The sequence below is a fragment of the Cetorhinus maximus genome, chromosome 25 (genome assembly GCF_964194155.1).
Source record: "Cetorhinus maximus chromosome 25, sCetMax3.hap1.1, whole genome shotgun sequence".
NCBI lineage: Eukaryota > Metazoa > Chordata > Chondrichthyes > Lamniformes > Cetorhinidae > Cetorhinus > Cetorhinus maximus.
In genome coordinates this window covers 40,549,327-40,569,317 of record NC_135903.1, presented here as the reverse complement: position 1 = coordinate 40,569,317, position 19,991 = coordinate 40,549,327, and the positions used below count along the sequence as shown (strand labels likewise).

The 19,991-nt window shown below is 46.2% G+C and overlaps 1 protein-coding gene across 1 annotated transcript in view; it reads left to right on the top strand.

Moving 5' to 3' along the window:
• LOC144667700 (E3 ubiquitin-protein ligase TRIM39-like) overlaps positions 1-17,028 on the top strand; it is a 48,890-nt gene extending 31,862 nt beyond the window's left edge. Inside the window, exons 6-9 of the mRNA XM_078529152.1 lie at positions 5,775-5,933; positions 9,747-10,176; positions 11,600-11,727; positions 16,745-17,028. Coding sequence (XP_078385278.1) covers positions 5,775-5,933; positions 9,747-10,176; positions 11,600-11,727; positions 16,745-17,028 — 1,001 coding nt within the window. The remainder of the gene's footprint in view (positions 1-5,774; positions 5,934-9,746; positions 10,177-11,599; positions 11,728-16,744) is intronic.
• Positions 17,029-19,991: the final 2,963 nt, after the last annotated feature.

Here is a 19,991-nt window from a genome sequence, read left to right as displayed (position 1 = left end):
CAAGGCATAAAAAAAAGGTTATCAGAGGTAGGCAGGAATGTGGAGTTGGGGCCACGATTAGATCAGCCATGATCTTACTAAATGATGGAGCAGGCTTAAGGGGCTAAATGGCCTCCTCCTACTCTTAATTCATATATTTGTATGTTTATGTTCCTATTCCACAGCTTAGGGCCTTGGTAGCTGTAGTAATTATGGTTTTATTTAGTGTGCAATGTACCTTTAAGAATAATACTTGTTAAGGAAGATCACATGATCTGTAGTAACCAATAGGAGAGTAGCATGGGCTACCTCAACAGTCAATGCAGAGATGGGGTTGGAGTTGAAAGCACAGGTATAGTTGGTGCTGAATATATTGTAAATAAGTTAAAGTTTCAACCCAAGAAGTGCTGATCAACTCTATCATTAATTGTACAACTCGGCCACCCTACAACAGTAGCCTATGGTGGGGAAGAGGACATAGAGGATGCCCAAGAGGCCAGGATTAGAGGAACACAGATATCTCAAAGAGTTGTGAGCTGCTGGAGATTAGAGAAATTGGGGGGGGTGGGTAGAGGTGCAGTGGGAGGGGAGCGGTGGGAGTGCTGTTGGTGAGGGTGGGGCCATGGAGGGATTTGAACACAGGTCCTGCTGGAAAAGTCCAGGTGCATGGCAAAAGGAGTGATGTAGCCCCATGGATAGATAGTTGGTTGACAGACAAGGACAAAATGTTAGGGTAAATGGGGATTGCTTAGACCAAAAAACAAAAGCACGAAAGAAAGACTTGTATTTATATAATGCCTTCCACAACCGGCAAGCATCTTAAAGCACTTTACATCCAAAGAAGTATTTTTGAAGTGTAGTCACTGGTGTAATGGAGGAAATACAACAACCATTTGTGCACAGCGAGCTCCCACAAACAACAGCGTGATAATGACCAGATGATGTGTTTTTGTGATGTTGATTGAGGAATAAATATTGGCCAGGACACTGGATAATTCCCCTGCTCTTCTTGAAAATAATACCATGAGATTGTTTACATCCACCTGAGAGGGGAGTGAGGGCCTCAGTTTAACATCTCATCTGAAAGATGGCATCTCTGACTGTGCAGCATTCCCTCAGTACTACACCAGAGCATCAGCCTTCATTTTTGTGCTCAGGTCCTGGAGTTGAACTTGCAACCTCCATAGCTCAGAGACTAGAGTGCTACCAACTGAGCTATGTAAATAGCTCAAAAACTCAAGCACATAAGAAATAGGAGCGGGAGTAGACCATTTGGCCCATCGTGCCTGCTCCATTATTCATTGTGATCATGGCTGATTTTAGGCTTCAACTCCATTTTCCCACCCACTCCCCATAACCCTTAAACCCCTGAGAGACCAAAAATCTGTCCATCCCAGCTTTAAATATATTCAACAATGGGGCATCCACAACCCTCTGGGATAGACAATCCCAAAGATTCACAACCCGTGTTTTAGATTCCCTAACCGGCAGAAACAATCTCTCTGCATCCACCCTGTCAAGCCCCTTCAGAAGTTTGTAGGTTTCAATGAGTTTGCCTCTTATACTTCTAAATTCCAGAAAGCATAGACCCAATTTACTCAGCTTCCCATCGTAGGACAACCCCCCTCATCCCAGGGACCAATTTAGTGAACCTTCACTGTACCACCTCCAATGCAAGTATATCCTTTCTTAAATATGGAGTCCGAAACTGCACACAGTATGCGCTGCAGGAACTCACCAAGGCTCCTTAGACAGCACCTTCCAAACCCACGACCACTACCACCTAGAAGGACAAGGGCAGCAGATACATGGGAACACCATCACCTGCAAGTTCCCCTCCAAGCCACTCACCGTCCTGACTTGGAAATGTATTGTTGTTCCTTCACTGGCTCTGGGTCAAAGTCCTTGAACTCCCTCCCTAACAGCACTGTGGGTGTACCTACATCACGTGGACTGCAGCGGTTCAAGAAGGCAGCTCACCACCACCTTCTCAAGGGCAATTAAGGATGGGAAATAAATGCTGGCCTAGCCAGCGATGCCCACATCCTGTGAAAGAATAAAAAAAATGAGGTCTCACCAAAACCCTGTACAGATGGAGCAAGACTTCTTCATCCTCATTCGCCAACCTCGTTGCAATAAAGGCCAACATGTCATTTGCCTTCCTAATTGCTTGCCGTATGCTAACTTGCTGTTTTCGTGTACAAGCACACCAAAGTCTCTTTGGACATCAATGCTTACAAGTTTCACAACTCTTAAAAAAAGTATTCTTCTTTTCTATTCTTACAACAAAAATGAAGAACTTTACACTTCCCTACATTGTACTCCATCTGCCACCTTGTTGCCCACTCGCTTAACCTGTCTATATCTCTGTGCAGCCTCTCTGTGTCCTCCCCACAACTTACTTTCCCACCTAGCTTGGCATCATCAGCAAACTTCATTACATTGCTCTCTGTCTCTTCACCTAAGTCATTAATATAGATTAATATAGATTAAATAGTTGACGCCCTGGCATTGATCCTCGCGGCACTCCACTATTCACTACCTGCCAGCTTGAAAAGGTACCGTTTATGCCCATTTTCTGCTTTCTATCCATTAACCAATCCTCTGTCCATGCTAAAATATTACCCCCAACTCCATGAGCCCTTATCTTGCCTATGAACCTTTTGTGTGGCACCTTATAGAATGCCCTTTGGAAATCCAGGTATACTACATGTACTGGTTCCACTCTATCTAGCCTATTAGTTATACCCTCAAAAAACTCTAATAAATTTGTCAAGCCGAATTTCCCTTTAGTAAAACCATGCTGACCTGTTCTAATTATACTATGCTTTTCTAAATGCATTGTTAAGAATTCCTTAATGTAGGTTCCAGCATTCTCCCAACCACTGATGTTAGGCTAATTGCCTGTAATTCTCTCTTTTCTCTCTCTCTCCTTTCATGAAAAGTGGTGTGCCATTTGTCAACTTCCAAACTAATGGATTCATAAGCGAATCTAAGGAATTTTGGAAATTCATAACCGGCGTATACACTATCTCTGCAGCTATCTCTTTTAGAACGCTAGGGTGTAGGCCATCAGGCCCTGGGAATTTGTCAGATTTTAGTCTCTTAAGTTTCGCCAATACTTCTTTTCTGCTGATGTTAATCCTCTTAATTTCCTTACTCTTTTTAGCCCCTAGTTCATCGTCTATTTCTGGTATGGAACTTGTGTCTTCTCCTGTGAAGACAGACACAAAATATTTGTTCAATGCCTCTGCCATTTCAGCATTCTCCATGATAATTTCTCCTGTCTCTGTTTCTAAGAGGTGAACATTTATGTTAGCTGCTCTCTTCCTCTTTATGTACTCGTAAAAGCTCTTACAATCTGTTTTTGTATTTCTGGCTAGTTTATTCTCATATTCTATTTTTTCCCCTTTCAACTTTTTGGTGGCCCTTTGCTGGTGTCCAAAACACTCCCAATCCTCCGACTTGCTACTGTTTTTTACAACATTGTAAACCTTTTCTTTAATTTAACACTACCCTTAACTTCCTGAGTGAGCCACAGATGGGTCTTCCTCATTGAGGTTTTGCTTTTCAGTGGAATGTATTTTTGTTGAAGATTTTGAATTGTTTTAACTGTTGCCCTGTAAGTGTAAACTGTTCATTTACCTCCACACCTTTTAGTCTATTTACCCAATTAACCTTAGCCAGTTCTCCGTTCATGCCTATGGAATTGGTTCTGTTCAAGTTTAAAGATCCTTGTTTGCGATTAGAGTATGTCACTCTCAAACTTAAAATGGAATTCAATGGTGTTATGATCACTATAAAAGTTTAAAGTGATGTATCCCAGGGGTCAATGATGTATTCTGTTGTTATCATCGCTTGGAATTGGGTACATGCAATACAGCCTCAAAATTTGCTGTTGACACAAAAGTAGGAGAATTGGCTAACGGTGAGACAGATTGTAAATTATACCGGGAAGGTAGCCAGGAACAGCTGTCCCCCTAAGTACTTCTAACACACATCCTACTGGACAATTTAAATCATTTTTGGCAAAGGAAATAGCAGAGGGAATGCAAGGTCAAAGAGTTCGGAAAGGGAGGATCATATATCTTATATAAAATAGTGACATGAGTGCGTGAATTTGTGGAATCTGAAATAACCTTAAATGTGAAGATGGCTTTTAGTTAAACCAAAGACAAAGGCCGGAATTTTCCGGCCCTGTTGGCATTGGGCATCATGGTGAGCGGGGGGACGGGGGGTGGAACGATATGGCGAGAAGGCCAAAAATCTGTTTCCACCATTGTGAAACCAGTTTGCGATCCTCCGCTCCGCCCTTCAATGGCCGGCCACGTTTCCTGTCGCTGCACATCTGAAACCTAATTTCAACACTTTAGCATCTCATTATGAGCTCCGCTGGCCGGAATCGCCTCCCGATGTCAAATTTACCACCCGCGTCAGCGGAACTTCAGAACGGCGTGCTTCACAACTGCCTTTAAAAGGTGTGCACCTGGTGACCTGAACTTCAAGGGGAACTCAGACGTGAGGGCACGCAACCTGGCACAGCGCTCGCGAGCATCGCCCGTAGGACATCAAGAAAGAGGCACCGCACATTCGCAGGGTCCACAGGCGAGTCGCTTTTTCCAGGTGCCCAGGGGCAAGGGCTCCAGTGCGGGTCAGGCTGGGGGTGGGGAGGTGGGTGCTGGTGGGATGCAAGGCATCACAGGCTGAAGGCATCACAGGCTGAAGGAAGCACTCAAGCACTTGCCGGGGAGGCGGGGGGTGGCGGGGTGGGGAGTTGGGGGAGTGAAGGAAGCGGCCATGCGCTTGGAAAAGCTTATCAAAAGTGAGCATTCTTCTGCAGTTGAGACCGTTCAGCAGCAGCTCCATTGACAGGCTTGGAGTCGGGCCTCTGAAGCTTTTCTGCCCACTCAAAGTGCCACCAAATGCTCCAGAACTTTTCACGCCTCAGGTGCAGACTGAAAATTAATGTGCGTTTTAGGGGGCAGCAGAGCAATTGCCCAACTGGGCAAGTTGTACAATCCCCTTGTGAAAGGTGCCCATGGCACAGTCACTGGTGGAGGCGCTCACAGCCCCTTGCAATGTCTTTATTAACATGTGGACCAGTATCCCTGATGGTTCAAGCTAACAGTGCAGCCTTGCAGTGCGGGTTAGGAGAATGCCTGTGCCTGAGCTGAGAGCACAGCATGCAGTCCAATGGGCAAAGCTGCTGCCAATCAGTCAAGTGAAGTGGGGCGGAGGTGGGTGAGGTTTCAGACTGTTAATGAGTGCAATACACACTGTCCATCCAAGTGGTGGCCAGCACTCTCCACCATGCATTAAGGGAATTTCAGACTTAACCAAGAGAGGATCTTGGGACACCAATGCTAACCCACGCATCTCTCTCTCTGATCCTGCAGGAGGAGAACATCAGGATCATGGAGCTGGTGATTTAGCGGGATGCCTCATGGCTTATGGAGACCAGAGATGAAGTAGAAGGGAGTGGCAGAGGCGCCTGGCTCAGCAAAGGGAGGAGCACCTCCCTCAAGGTCAAGGGGCAGCAGGGTCTGCTGCACTCAGCTGAAGATCCACAGCGAGCTGTCACTTGTAGGCACCCCGCTAGTCCCAGGGTCTATAGGCGGCGGCTTTCATTCCTGCAGAATGACTAAGAACCAGTGTCTCCGAAGATTGCGCATGTCCAGGGAACTGGTCGTCTCATCTGCCACCTGCTGCAGGATTTGGCACCACGGGAACATGGAGGGCATCCACTGCAATTGGCCATGAAAGTGACCAGGATGGCTCCTTCCATGGCTACACAGGTGGCTTCTATGGGATCTCACAAGCCTCCACACACAAGTGTATCCGGGTGGTCACAGACATCATCTTAGCGAAGACACAGAAATTTGAGCTTTTTGATCGGGATCAGGAAAGCCAGAAAGCCAGAGCACTGGGATTCACACATCTCAGGTTTTCCACAGGTATAGGGTGCCATCGACTGCACTAATATGACGCTTAGATCTCCATGGCAACAAGCAGTCAACTATGTCAACTACAAGGGCTTCCACTCACTAAATGTTCAGCTGGTCTACGGCCACTACAAACGTATTCTACAGGTCTGCCCACAATTCCCAGGGAGCATCCATGACTCCTTCATCCTTAGTAGGTCTCAGATCTCTGACATCTTCCAGGGTCCGCAGAGGCTGCAGGGTTGGCTCCTTGGGGACAAGGACTACACACAGAGGACGTGGCTGATGATGCCCATGCAGCGTCCTCAGCCTGCGGCAGAGCGATGGTACAACGAGGCTTATGCCGCAACCTGGACATTGGTGGAGTGAACAATAGGCATTTTGAAAATGAGGTTCCAGTGCCTCTACAGGTCTGTTGGAGCCCTGCGATACAGTCCCCAGAGGGTGTCATGCTCCACAACCTGGCACAGCATCAGGGGGAGGAGCTGGCTGAGGAGGAGATAGAGGAGCTGCACATCTCCTCCAATGAGGAGGACATTAGAAGAGCATGACGATGATGAGGTCCTCGAAGGCGAGGATGCTAGTGATGAGGCCATTGCACTGGCCAGACAAGGCAGGCCCGATTGGGAGGCATTCATAACCACAAAATTTCATGGAGGATTATGACGAGATGCAGTGAGGACAGTCCTGACATCCTCACCTTGCATCTGTGAAAGTTTGACTCCTATGTGGCTGATGGCAGCGCACATACCCTCAGTGCTCAGGCTCATGTTGAGGAGATGCAGTGGAGGCCGTAATAGTTGCTAGATTCCAGAGAGGTGGGTGACAACAACATGCAGTGAGGACACTCCATAGATCTTCACATAGCCTCTGTGAATGTCTGACTCCTGTCTGGCTGAGGGCAGCTCGCTTGCGCTCTGTGATTAGAGTCATATCATGGACATGAAGCCATGAAACTTTAAATATACCTGATCCTTTGTCAGCCTTCAGTACCTGAGCCCTTCAGGAGCACAGCGTCACCGGACCCAGATGCTGAAGAGATGGGGGCCAGTCCCACCTTAAAGTTGCTGAGAGCACACAGAGAGAATGACGGAACTCTGTGACTCCTGCCCACTACATTCTGGCAGCAATGACCAGCACCATCGAGGTTCAGACATCACTAATGTGCCCAGTGAATGTGAAGCTGGACAATCACTTTGCTCTGAACGTTACACACTGCACAGGGAAGAGGCCCTGGACTGAGACGCCTGCCTTTATCTTTTGCAGGAGCCAAAGTTTCACATCTGAGTGACACAAACACTGCTCGTCATAACAAGGAGCCATAGGCAAGGAGACATTCTTGGGAGTTTATTTAAAATGGCGAACATTATGTACAAGTGATTAACACCCATGCCCAGGCTATGCAACTATATTTTCTTAACCTTCCTAATCCTGCCGCTACGTCTTGGTGCTCCCCGGACATCCACAGTGGAGGTGGAGGCAGCCTGCTGACTGCTACGCTCTGTCTGTGAAGACTTTGCCGGGCGTCCTCTGGAGGGCTGAGACCTGGAAGGCACCAGCCTGCTTTTGGGGTCCTGCTGTGTGGCACTGGCACCTTCATCAGCTTGTGGAGCTATAGCTGCTAGGGTCACAGGAAGATGGGGTTCGGATGGGTGGATGGTCCCGGGGTGTGCACCTGCTGATCCTCCTCCTTATGGGTGCCCAAAGGTCCCTGGCTGACTCCTTGAGAAGGAGAAGCTGGAGTGAGATGAGCTGCCCCACTCCCCTCTTGCATTGACACTTTTGGAGGCCAACTATGGCATCAGCGATGGAGTTCAGCCCACGCAGCAGTGCAGGACCAATGTCCTGGACCAAGGTCTCCATCCTACCAGTGTTGACCTCGGTGCGTTGGCATGCCAGCGCTATTACAGACTGAAGGTGACGGACTCCTCCATCGTGCCTTGCAATCTGAGGAGTGCAGCGGACATCCCTTCCTGATGTTCCCGAGCTTGCCTTTGCAGCTCCAACAACTGAGGTATGACCAAGTCCAGAGGCTCCTCATCTGACTTGGACTTAGCAGATTTCTGGCCTCTAGCATCCCCCTAGTGCCGGAAACCTGGGAGGTCCCTGCCACCACCTGCTATGGATCAGACAGTGCAATGTGCTCACCAGATTGTGACCCCGAGGCTACTCTAGGACTAGGTCCCCTCAAGGTGTGTGTCTCTGTGCTGGTGGAGGGTGTGGGTGAGCGCTGTGACTGGCTTTCAATTAGGGTGTCATCAGATTATTCTTCTGAGGTGTCTTTGGGGCTTGAGTCGAAGACCTGGCTTGTGGAACCCTTAGGCTGTTTCCCAGATGTGCCTGCAAAAGCAAAGAGAGATAATTAGTGCATGGCAGGGGACTGCAGAACACACCCAATCACAGCTTGGTTGTTTGATGGAGGTGGCACTGCTGGATCGTCAATTGGTTGAGCACCGCCGACCTCACCGTCAGCACAGTAACAGTTCAGATCATCACCGGCCAGCTGGATGGCTCTATTTTCAAAGTCTGTGAGGACCTTGATGCCAGGCAATTCTCCACCAGTCTGCGACCTCTCCCTTTTGTTGTGTGCCAGCTTGTCGTGCATGAAGACAGATGGAGAAGGTGTAAGCAGGGTGCAGGCCAGTCCAAATGTACAGGAAAGGAATGCTGGTATGTGTGGGTGGTGAGTGGTGCCATGGACAGGATGAGGACACAATCCAAGGACAGGATGTTGAGAAGATGTTTCCACTAGTGGGGGAATTTCAAACTAGGGAACAGAGTTACAGAATAAGGGGGCACTCATTTAAGACCGAGATGCAAAGGAATTTCTTCTCTCAGAGGGTAATGAATGTCCAGAATTCTCTAACCCAGAGAGTTGTGGAAGCTAGATCAATGAAAGAATTTAAAGAGGAAGTAGATAGATTTTTGAAATATCGGGAGGTTGGGGGCTATGAGGAGCTGGCACGAAAGAGGAGTTGAGGCCTGGGGAATATCAGCCATGATCTTATTGAATGGCGGGACAGGTTTGAGGGGCCAAGTGGCCTATTATTTCTTATGTTCTCATGATCCGCAGGGCAGGCGAAGGTGTGTGTGAGGGAGAATGAATGGTGATGTCCCTTGAACTGGCAGCGAGTGAGATCCCTGTGGATGTGTGATAGGTTTGTGAGTGCGTGAGTTGAGAGTGATGAGAAGAGTGACTTACCCTGGTGGAACGAAGGAGATCATTCATCCTCTTTTGGCACTGGATGGCTGTCCTCTCTTGGTGCTGTCCACCGCTGCCATGCTGGAATGGTGACCTTCCTTGCTAGTCTTTGCCCAGAGTGGGAGTAGAGGACTTCATGGTGGGCCTGAGGGAGGTGTCGCTAAATTTGGGGGTGGCATGTTTCCTCCCTTTAGCAACCATGACTTTGCAGCAGCTTCCTATCCCTTAGAGAGAGAGCTAGCTCTATGGCGCCCAGATTGCTGAAGGTTTGAGGTGACAGTAGGGGGCGAATAAGAGGCCATCCCACCAGCGATCCAGAGTGTTTCCCGGTAATGCATTATTAATGAGGCGGGATATGCCAGGAATGGCATGATACAGCGCAAAAACCCACCATTGCAGCCAGCAGGTAAAATGACTTTTTTCACGCCCATTATCACACTTAGACAATTCCGCCCAGAGTGTCTCTTGTGCTGTGTGGGTGTTTCATTGCTTTATAATAATCTAGATTAAAGATTCAGATTTCTTGAATTGGACAAATTCCAAAATGTTAATTCAATAAATGGACATGTTTCCCTCATTTCTCTCTTTTGATTGAACCTGTTCTGTGTTTTATTCTTCTATAGTGCCATTGAGTCTAGATTCTGACACTGCACACTGGAACCTCCTAATCTTCGACAACATGACCAGTGTCACATACAGCCACAATCTGAAGAAACCGCCTCCTACAACTTCAAGATTCAGTGTCTATCCCTTCGTTCTGGCCAAGCAAGGATTCTCGTCAGGAGTACACTACTGGGAAATCTTTGTGGGGTGCAAGGCTGACTGGATCTTAGGGGTGACCAAACAGTCTGTGCAACGCAAGATACCAATCTCCCTAGCACCTCAGGACGGTTTATGGACCTTGGAGAAAAAAGGCAAGCATTACGTGGCCAACTCGGTGCCCCATGTGGTAATCTTTTCAGGGTTTAAGCCCAGAAAAATTGGAGTTTACCTCGACTATGAAGCTGGACAAGTGTCCTTTTATAACGCTGACAAGATGAACCTCATGTATACGTACAAAGATACATTCACAGAGACACTCTATCCACTGTTCAGCCCAGGTATTAATTTCATACCACTGAGAATACTCCGTGTAAATCCTTGAAAGAGTGTGAAGTAAATGCAGTGACAAAAAGTCGGCAAACATTTGAAGCTGCCTGTGTGCCCGTTGAAGATGTGTCTCTATGCCTGGATCACAGCAGCTTACAATTCAACTGGAAATATGACCAAATTTCTTTTATTATTCTGTTCAAAAAAAATTACTTTGTTTTTGCCTCTCTCTTTCTGTCCTTGCATCCCATAAATCACACCATACCTCTGACCTCTGATCTCTGACCCAGAGAGTAGGCAGGTGATCTACCCCCTCGGCTTCTGCCGATGGCTCTCTGTGACAGCTATTGGGAGTTATGCAGCCTTCAGTTTGCCCTTTTGTCTGGAGGGAAGTGTCAAGCCTTGGTTCATTGTGTCCTACTGACATCTTACCCCAGATCAGGAAATCATGGTGTAGTGAATCACATGCACAAGCCAAGCACCTTGCATTCATTCTGTATCTATAGATCAGTCCTCCAAAGTGTTATTTCTCTTAATACAGTATCCAATGGGCACTCTGTAGCTCCTGTATGGAATACAGCTGCATAGCATTATAAGAATGATGTAGAACAATGAAACCAGACAATGAATTTGACAATTTGTTGCTCATGGGTATTGTGATTTGGATAATTGCGGTATCTCAATATGACACTGATGTAAAGATAACATTTTAACATGGCTTTAATCAATAAACCATCCATGCATGTCTGCGCGTGTGTTTATAAACTGACTTCTCCCATTTTGATCTTGGCTCTTTATTATGCAGTTGGGACATTGCTCTGCTACATTGCACTGGCAGTGTCACTCAAAACAGAAACTCGTATTGAATTAATGTCAATCTGAAGGTACATCTGTGCAATCAATTCCCTGCTGCTTGCTTCACTTACTTCCCATTGGAATCAGACAGACAGGAGGCAAGCACTCAGACAGCAGCCTGGATTGGACTAACCCCAAAGCCATGAGCTGAAATTGTTAACTATGATGCTGGTAACACACAACCTCCTGCAAAATGAAAGGGAGCTTTTTAAATAGAAAATTCAAATGGGAGTATATTGATATTTACTTTCATTTGATTATTCAAACAATGTAAACAATAAACATTTCAGACATTTATCAGCCTTCCCCATTCTGAGTTGTTCTAAGCAACAATGAATTAATTATTTCCTTTACCGCTGTCTTTTCGGCTGCAAAACTGAGAATAAGTGCGGTGCCCTGGATGAAACATTTGTTCCATACAAGAATTTTGTGAGAGCCTTTCCTTGCTGATTAAAAATGAATGCTTATTTGCTGATTTAATGGGAGCTATATTTTTGGGCATGACTTCTGAAATTGAACATCTGACACAAAGGCCGGGATTGGACCTTGAAAAATCGGACGGTGATGCAAGCGAGGAGGAGGGCATCGAATCGTGGGAGATGCTGCGGGGTCGGGTCCATGACGTCATCATGCCGAGACGCAATGTCACCAGGGCAGATGGCAAGTCAAGTGGGGACTCGACTAGCAATATCAAAACGAGCAATTGAGAGGTACCATATATTGCGGTGTATAAGTTGACACGGCATATAAGACAATCCCATCTTTTTGGCCACAAAAATCATGTTTTTGTATAAACTTGGCATATAAGTTGACTCCTCTTTTCAGCCACGGCATGCTCTACTCGCATTAGTAGTCACGCCCAATTTTTCACCCCACAAATAGACGTTTTACTTACTGGTACCTTATAACTTAAAAGGGATCAAGCAGGCAATGAAGTCAATGTTGTGAAGAGCGGGAATTTAAGACATGCCCACACCGGGCAGACCCAGCATGGCCAACAATAAAGATAGCGATTGTAATATTAGAGTTTGTAAGGATGAATGTGTGGACCTGTACAAATAGCACCTCCCATGACGATGATGTAAGAAAACACATGACTAGGAGAGGAGGAGGAGAAGGTTCATGGCTTCAGCAGTGTAACACCTAGTCATGGATAGCTGTACATAGTTCAGTTATATAAAATAAACTAGTTGTGGTTTGAACATACCAACACCTCAGTAATCATTCCTCAGCTAGATTAACCAACATACAACATGGTGGCAGTGGTGATAGACCCTGAAGCACTGAAAATTCAACTTTAAAGAAGATTAAATGTCAGACTTGTAAAAGTGGGGCCAAAACTACAGAGCTCTGTAAGAGACAGTTGAAGAACTCCAAAGCTGCTCCATAGATGAGGTGGAGGCAGGAAGAGTCAGAAAATCAACTTTCAAACTCACTCAGGGCTGCATCACAGCACATGGTGGCCTGTGAAGAAAATCCCAGCCCACCGATCGTAGACTTTGAGTCAGAGAACCAAACAATGGTCAGGGAAATGGTGAAAGATCCTTACAAAGAGTAAAATTAGGTTTTAACGGCACACCGGACAGGCAGCACTGGGAAAACCAGATCCCTAGCAAGGATGGGTTACGGAAAACCCTGTAGTCCAGGTCTAAGGATGGCGCCATCGCACACAGCGACTGTGAGGCAGCACAAAACAAAATAGCGGCTGAAAATACTCAATGCCTCAGGGGAAGGGAACGATGAGATTATTGAAATAACTTAAAACAAAACAGGTTTTGACAGCTTTGCAGTGTTCAAGGAATAAATACCAAGTCCAGCTGAGAGATCCCCCCAGGGAGAGACGGTGACCGTAACAGGTCTCAGTGAGCAGCTGAACAGCACAGGAAAGCTTCACATACTGGAGGGAAAATGTTAAACTTTGAATAAACCACCTAAAAGCTTGGAAAAGCCATGGATCCTAAATTTATGCTACCTGGGTGGTTTGGGCACATGGAAGGACCAAATCAAACTCCAAACTGGGCATTTTGGAGAAAAAGATTCTTGCGCTTTTGAATAGCTTCATGATTGGACAGTAATTCTGAAGCTGAACGGGTCAACACATTAATTTACTCCATAAGAACAGAAGCAGATGATGTAGTTGCAAGACAGGGCACCAATGAGACTGTTGATAAATTTGAAGGAGTCTTAAAAGCCTTCAATAACTGTTTCAATCTGAGGAGCAATAAGATTCTGGGAAGAACCAAGTTCAACAAGAGGGGCCAGAAACCAGGAGATGCTTTTATTAATGACCTTCACAGGCTGGCTGAGGATGTGAATTTGAAGACCTAAAAACAGGAGTAATACGAAACCACATTGTAGTTGGGGTGATACTAATGAAGGCCTATCGGACTTATAGCAATCTAAAGAAGGCCTCACCTTAGAAAAAGCAATACAGCTGGTGAGAAAAACAGAAGGCAGTCAACAGGTACTGAGAGGTGAAGAAAAACCTTGGCTCAGGAAACCTCCAGTGACCATACAGTTCCTCAAGCCCAGGAATGTAAAAGAAGCATCGAAAAAGAGAAGGTACAATTTGGAGGGAAAGTACAACATGCCACAAAACCCTGCCAGTGCTGTGGCACTAAAAAAGATCCACAGGCACCAACAGTGTCCTGCAGAATACTTCCCCCGCAGGAGAATCGGCCATTTCGGGAAGATGTACTGAAGTGAAACCTCTAACTTCACAGGTTTCTAAGAAAAGGTTTTCACACATAAGGCTATTAATGATGTTGAAGAATTTCCACCAGAAGAGCAGCTAAAACATTTCCTGGGTGAGATCAATGGCCCCATTCTGGAATGCAGATATATGTCAACGGACATATCACCAACTTTAAACAAGATGCTGGAGCGAGTGTATCAGTTTTATCAGACAATGAACCGTGGTTACCAACACATTGCCTGTTGCCAATGGAAGCCCCGCTACACGTCCAGGAGGGATCGAACTAAAAGTCAAAAGAAAGTTACAGGCAACAGTCCAGTGCCAGGGAAAGCAGATATTCAAAACATTGTGTGTTCTACAGAATCAGGAATCCTCCCTTTTAAATAGAAAATCAGGAAAGTGGAAGATGTCAATCAGCAAGAATCCAAGATAAAAGCAAAATACTGCAGATGCTGGAAATCTGAAACAAAAACAGAAAATGCTGGAAAAACTCAGCAGGTCTAACAGCATCTGTGGAGAGAAAGACAGAGTTAACGTTTCGAGTCTGTATGACTTTTCTTCAGAGCTAAAGAGAAGTGAAAATGTGATGAAATTTATCCTGTTTAAGGGAGGGTAGAGCAGGTGAAGCTGGATAGAAGGCCAGTGAAAGGCAGGGTGGGGGGGGGAAAGGAGAGATTGACAAAGATGTCATGAACAAAAGGACAAAGGGGGTGTTAACGGTAGTAGTGCTGGCTAAAGGAGGTGCTGATGGTGGCATTAAGATCAGGAAGCAGAATGTGATAATAGCAGGATGAGGGTAAGCACTCTGGAAAGAACAACATGAACAAGTGACAAATGGCCCTTGTGGGGGTGGGGGGAGGGGAGGGGACAGTGGTGGAGAAAAAAGTTCAAAAATAGGATAGGAGGTGGGGATGAAACAATGAAGGAATGAATAAAAATGAAAATAAATAAAAATAGGTGGATAAAAAATAAAAATTGAAAAATAAAAATGAATATTGAAAAAGGGGGTAAAAAAGGTCGTGAGGACAGAGGAGAGAGTTCATGGTCTGAAGTTGTTGAACTCAATGTTAAGTCCGGAAGGCTGTAAAGTGCCCAATCAGAATATAAGATATAATGCTGCAATGTTCCAGTGAAGCCCAACGCAAACTGGAGCAACAGCACCTCATCTTCCAACTAGGCACTTTACAGCCTTCCGGACTTAACATTGAGTTCAACAACTTCAGACCATGAACTCTCTCCTCCATCCTCACCACCCGCCTCCCCAACTTTTTTACCCCTGCCTTTTCTACGTGGGAAGAAAGTGGACTTATTGGTAAACCAGCTCTGCTGGATTTTGAGGGAAGTCAAGACATTGATTTAGGTGGGCTCCTCGCAGCTTCACATCCTACCCAAAAGAATACTTCCAGAGCATGGAGTCCAGGACAATCCAAGAGCTCAAGAACAAGAGACTGCAGGGAGTTATCGCTCCAGAAGTAAGGAAAAGCGGAAAAAAAGAAACAAAGGAAAGAGGACAAACTCAAGAAGCAAGGATAAGGAGCATGTGAAACACAAAGAGAGGGATAAACCCAATAAAATCAAATCATAAGAGAGGGAAATGTGATGGAGAAAAGTACAACAGTAAAGAGAGGAAGAAATGGATCAAGTCCAGATCCAGAAGTCAGACCAAGGGAAAGAAGGAGAGAGAAGTCCAGAGAGATGACAATCAACAGAGATCTTATTTAGTACCTGCTTTCAGAATAGAAACAGGAGGAAACTTATTTCTATTTATCAAAGATGACAACCAGTCCTACATTTGGAAGAACCAGATGTTGAGTCAGAAATTAACTCTCAATGAAGACCATCCAAGTCAGGAAAAAGGAGTTCAGAGCGAGACTACTGATCTTCCAAGTGTGACAGGAACATGATCAAGGAGAGTTGTGAAGCCTCCTGACAGATTGAATCTGTGATGTTACAGACTTGGGGTGATGGGGTAGTATGTAAATATGAATGTAAAAAAAATGGACGAAGGCTTGGGGGAGATGTAGTCTTAGGGTTTGTAAATGTTAATATGTGGGACTGTGTAAATAGTACCTCCCATAATGATGCTGTAAGAGAAGATATGATGAAGAGAGGAGGGGAAGAATGTTCATGGCTCCAGCAGTGTAACACCTAGTCATAGATAACCATACATAGTTCAGTTGTATAAAATAAACCAGTTGTTGTTTGAACATACCAATGCCTCAGTAATCATTCCAAAGCTAGAGTAACCAACATACAACAGCGACCACCCACACCTGCACCGGCCGATCACTTTTATACTCATAAGTTGACTCCCATTTTTGGAGGGACTTTTCAAGGCTTCAAGGCTTGACTGAAAACGATTTTACAAACCTCTGAAAATGTTGCGAGTAGCGCACAGGCTCTGAGCCTTGGCAGCTTTTAAAGGGCAGCTGCTATTGTTGTTTCTGTTCTTGGCAGCTGTGCAGTGAAGCCTGTTCCTTTCATTGCAGTGAAGGAGAATGACAACCATTTACTTGGGCTCTCCACCCCTTTGAGCAGTTAATCCACCCAGCATCTGGCACTGGGTGGCATTTCAGCACCTACTGGAAGGGTGCCCTCATTCCAGCAGCAGTCCCCAGACTGCATCCGGGAGGAGTTTCCTCCAGTGAGCAGGAGAACTTGAGAGGGAGGGAGGAGCAGGCAAACAGAACCAGACATCAGCAACCTCCTGGCCACCTGCAGGGGCAGGCTCATGATGGCAGAAGGCAGAAAGAACCAGGTGCAGAAATTGGCACAGAGACAAGGGTACCCAATGCCCATTGTATACAGACAACAAATGAGCTGCCTCCTGATGCCAGTGAGGCAGCGTCATTGAAGACAGCGCCACTCCTGAGAGGCCATGGTCAATCTGTGCGCCATGATGGCAGAGGAGGTGAGATCCGATTATTTTGGTGGGCATCCAATGCCAGTTGCTCTCAAGATCCCTGAATTTCTCTGCCTCAGGTTCATTCCAGGGTTCCACTGGAGAAATGTGCGGCATCTCCCAATCAGCCGCACATCACTGCATCAAGATAGTGACAGATGAGTTCTTCAGAAGGGCCAATGAGTACATCGGGTTTACAACTGATGTGGACATTCAAGCTGAGAGAGCCAGAGGTTTCATTGCCATGGCTGGATTCCCCCAGCGGCAAAGTCTCAAAGAGTGCACACATGTGACCATCAGCGCTCCCAAAGGCCAGCCAGTGGCCTCCATTAACCCAAAAAGATTTCATTCCCTCAATGTGTAAACTGGTCTGTGACATCACCAGTGGATTCTGCAGATGTGCACCTGTCACCCTGGGAGCAACTACGATGCCAACATTCTCCAGCACTCCCAGGTGCCACACCTTTTCATCACCCCCCCATGCCCCCTCCGACACACCTGCAAGGATGGATACTTGGCGACAGGGGTTACTCATTGACAAGATAACTAGTGACACCAGTAAGGAACCCAAGACCCAAGGCAGAAGGATGCTACAACATGAGTCACACAGCAAGCAGAGCGACCATCCAGCAGACCATCTCGAGAGTTAGGTGTTTGGATCGACTGAGTAGTGCTCTTCAATATATCCCAGTAAGGATCGTCCAGATTGTGATGGTTTGCTGCACTTTATGCAACCTGGTACTGTAGAGGGAGGAGCAGGGCTTGGGAGAAGGGGTGCACAAGGTGCAAAACATACGGACCCAATGACCTAAGGGGGCCCAAGTTCATCTCGCAGCTTTTGCCTTTACTGGTGGCACCGTCCCTCTCCATCTCAAGTGGCCACCTTGTGCCTTGTGTGCAAGGACATTGACTCCCCCAAATCTGGAACACCTACTGTGTGCTCCTCTTCACTCCAGGACAGAGCTCCAGTGCTTGAGATCCAATTGTCCTGGAGCAAGAACCCAAGTACGTGTGGCCATTTGCTTTGACAGGGCGTATTCTGGGTAACGTAGTCCACTCTTGGCTGCACTCTCACCCGCCCATGCAGGCTCTGGCCACTAAACGACTACAGTACCCAAAGCGCATTGCGAAGGTTCTTGACAGAAGCCAACACAGGGTCGAGAGGTTCATGAGAGTGAGGTGAAATCAATTCTTAGCAATGATACGAGACTCTAATTGTAAAGAAGCAGTATAGATAACCCAAACAATAATGAACAAAATTTCCGAGATACCGAGGCATTCTTTCCAATCCATGATCCATCTAGTTTCCAGGTTATTTTTCCAAGGAGTAGAGTTGTTCAATTGAGTTCCTTGTTAGTGTGACTGGATTTGAAGTTGAAGCTGTATTGATATTGCCTGTTAGACACTTAGCTTACTTTTGTGCCCAAGTGTGTTTTGCAAAAATTTTAAATAGAAACAAACTTGCATTTCTAGAGATAAAAGCAAAATACTGCGGATGCTGGAAATCTGAAACAGAAAATGCTGGAAAAACTCAGCAGGTCTGAGCATCTGTGGAGAGAGAAAAAGAAAGTTAAAGTTTTGAGCCCGTGTGACCCTTCTTCAGAGCTGGAGAAGTGGGAATATGATGAAATTTACCTTGTTTAAAGGGGGGTGGGGCAGGTGGAGCTGGACAGAAGGCCAGCAATAGGTGGGGACAAAGGAGAGATTGACAAAGATGTCATGAACAAAAGGTCAAAGGGGTTGTTAATGGTAGTGGATAGTGCTAAAAAAAGGTGCTAATAGTGGTGTAAAAGTAAGAAAGTAAAATGTGATTATAGCAGAACAAGGTTGGCATTGTATGAAAGAGCAACATGGATAAAGTGACAGATGGACCTGTAGGGGATGGGGTAGGGGGAGGGGGCAGTGCTGGGGGAAAAAAGGATAGAAAATGGGATTAAAAATGGGATAAAACTATGGATAATGAATAAAAATAAAAATAAAACAAATAGGTAAAAAATAAAAATGAATGTAGAAGAAAGCGAATAAAAAAGGGGGTGGGGATGGAGGAGAGAGTTCATGATCTGAAGTTGTTGAACTCAATATTCAGTCCGGAAGGCTGTAAAGTGCCTAGTCGGAAGATGAGGTGCTGTTCCTCCAATTTGCGTTGAGCTTCACTGGAACAATGCAGCAAGCCAAGGAAGGACCTGTGGGCATGAGAGCAGGGTGGAGTGTTGAAATGGCAAGCGACAGGGAGGTCTGGGTAATGCTTGCGGACAGACCAAAGGTGTTCCGCAAAGCGGTCACCCAGTCTGCGTTTGGTGTCCCCGATGTAGAGGAGACTGCATTGGGAGCAACGAATGCAGTAGACTAAATTGAAGGAGGTAAAAGTGAAATGCTGCTTCACTTGAAAGGAGTGTTTAGGCCCTTGGATGGTGAGGAGGCAGAGGTAAAAGGGCAGGTGCTGCACCTTCTGTGATTGCATGGGATGGTGCCATGGGAAGAGGATGAGGTGTTGGTGCAATGGAGGAGTGGACCAGGGTGGACAGAGGGAACGGTCTCGACAGAATGCAGACGGGGTTGGTGAGAAGATGTGTTTGATGATGGCATCATGAGTCATAGAGTCATAGAGGTCTACAGCACAGAAAAACACCCTTCGGCCCATCGAGTCTGCACCAGTCAAACAAGTACCTAACTATTCTAATCCCATTTTCCAGCACTAGGCCCATACTCTTGTATGCCATGGCATCGCAAGTGCACATCCAAATATTTCTTAAATATTATGAGGGTTTCTGCCTCTACCATCCTTTCAGGCAGTGAGTTCCAGATTCCCACCACCCTCTGGGTGAAAAAATTCTTCCTCACATCCCTCTAAACCTCCTGCCCCTTACCTTAAATCTATGCCCCCTGGTTATTGATCCCTCCACCAAGGGGAAAAGTTCCTTCCTGTCTACCCTATCTACGCCCCTCATAATTATATACATCTCAATCATGTCCCCCGTCAATCCCCTCTGCTCCAGAGAAAATAACCCCAGTCTATCCAATCTCTCCTCATAACTAAAACTCTCCAGCCCGGGCAACATCCTGGTAAATCTCCTCTGCACTCTCTCTAGTGTAATCGCATCCTTCCCATAATGTGGATTCCATAACTGCACACAATACTCTAGCTGTGGCCTCACCAGCATTTTATACAGTCCCAGCATAACCTCCCTGCTCTTATATTCTATGCCTCAGCTAATAAAGGCAAGTATCCCATATGCCTTCTTAATCACCTTATCGACCTGTCCCGCTACCTTAAGGGACTGGTGGACATGCACACCAAGGTCCCTCTGATCCTCGGTATTTCCCAAG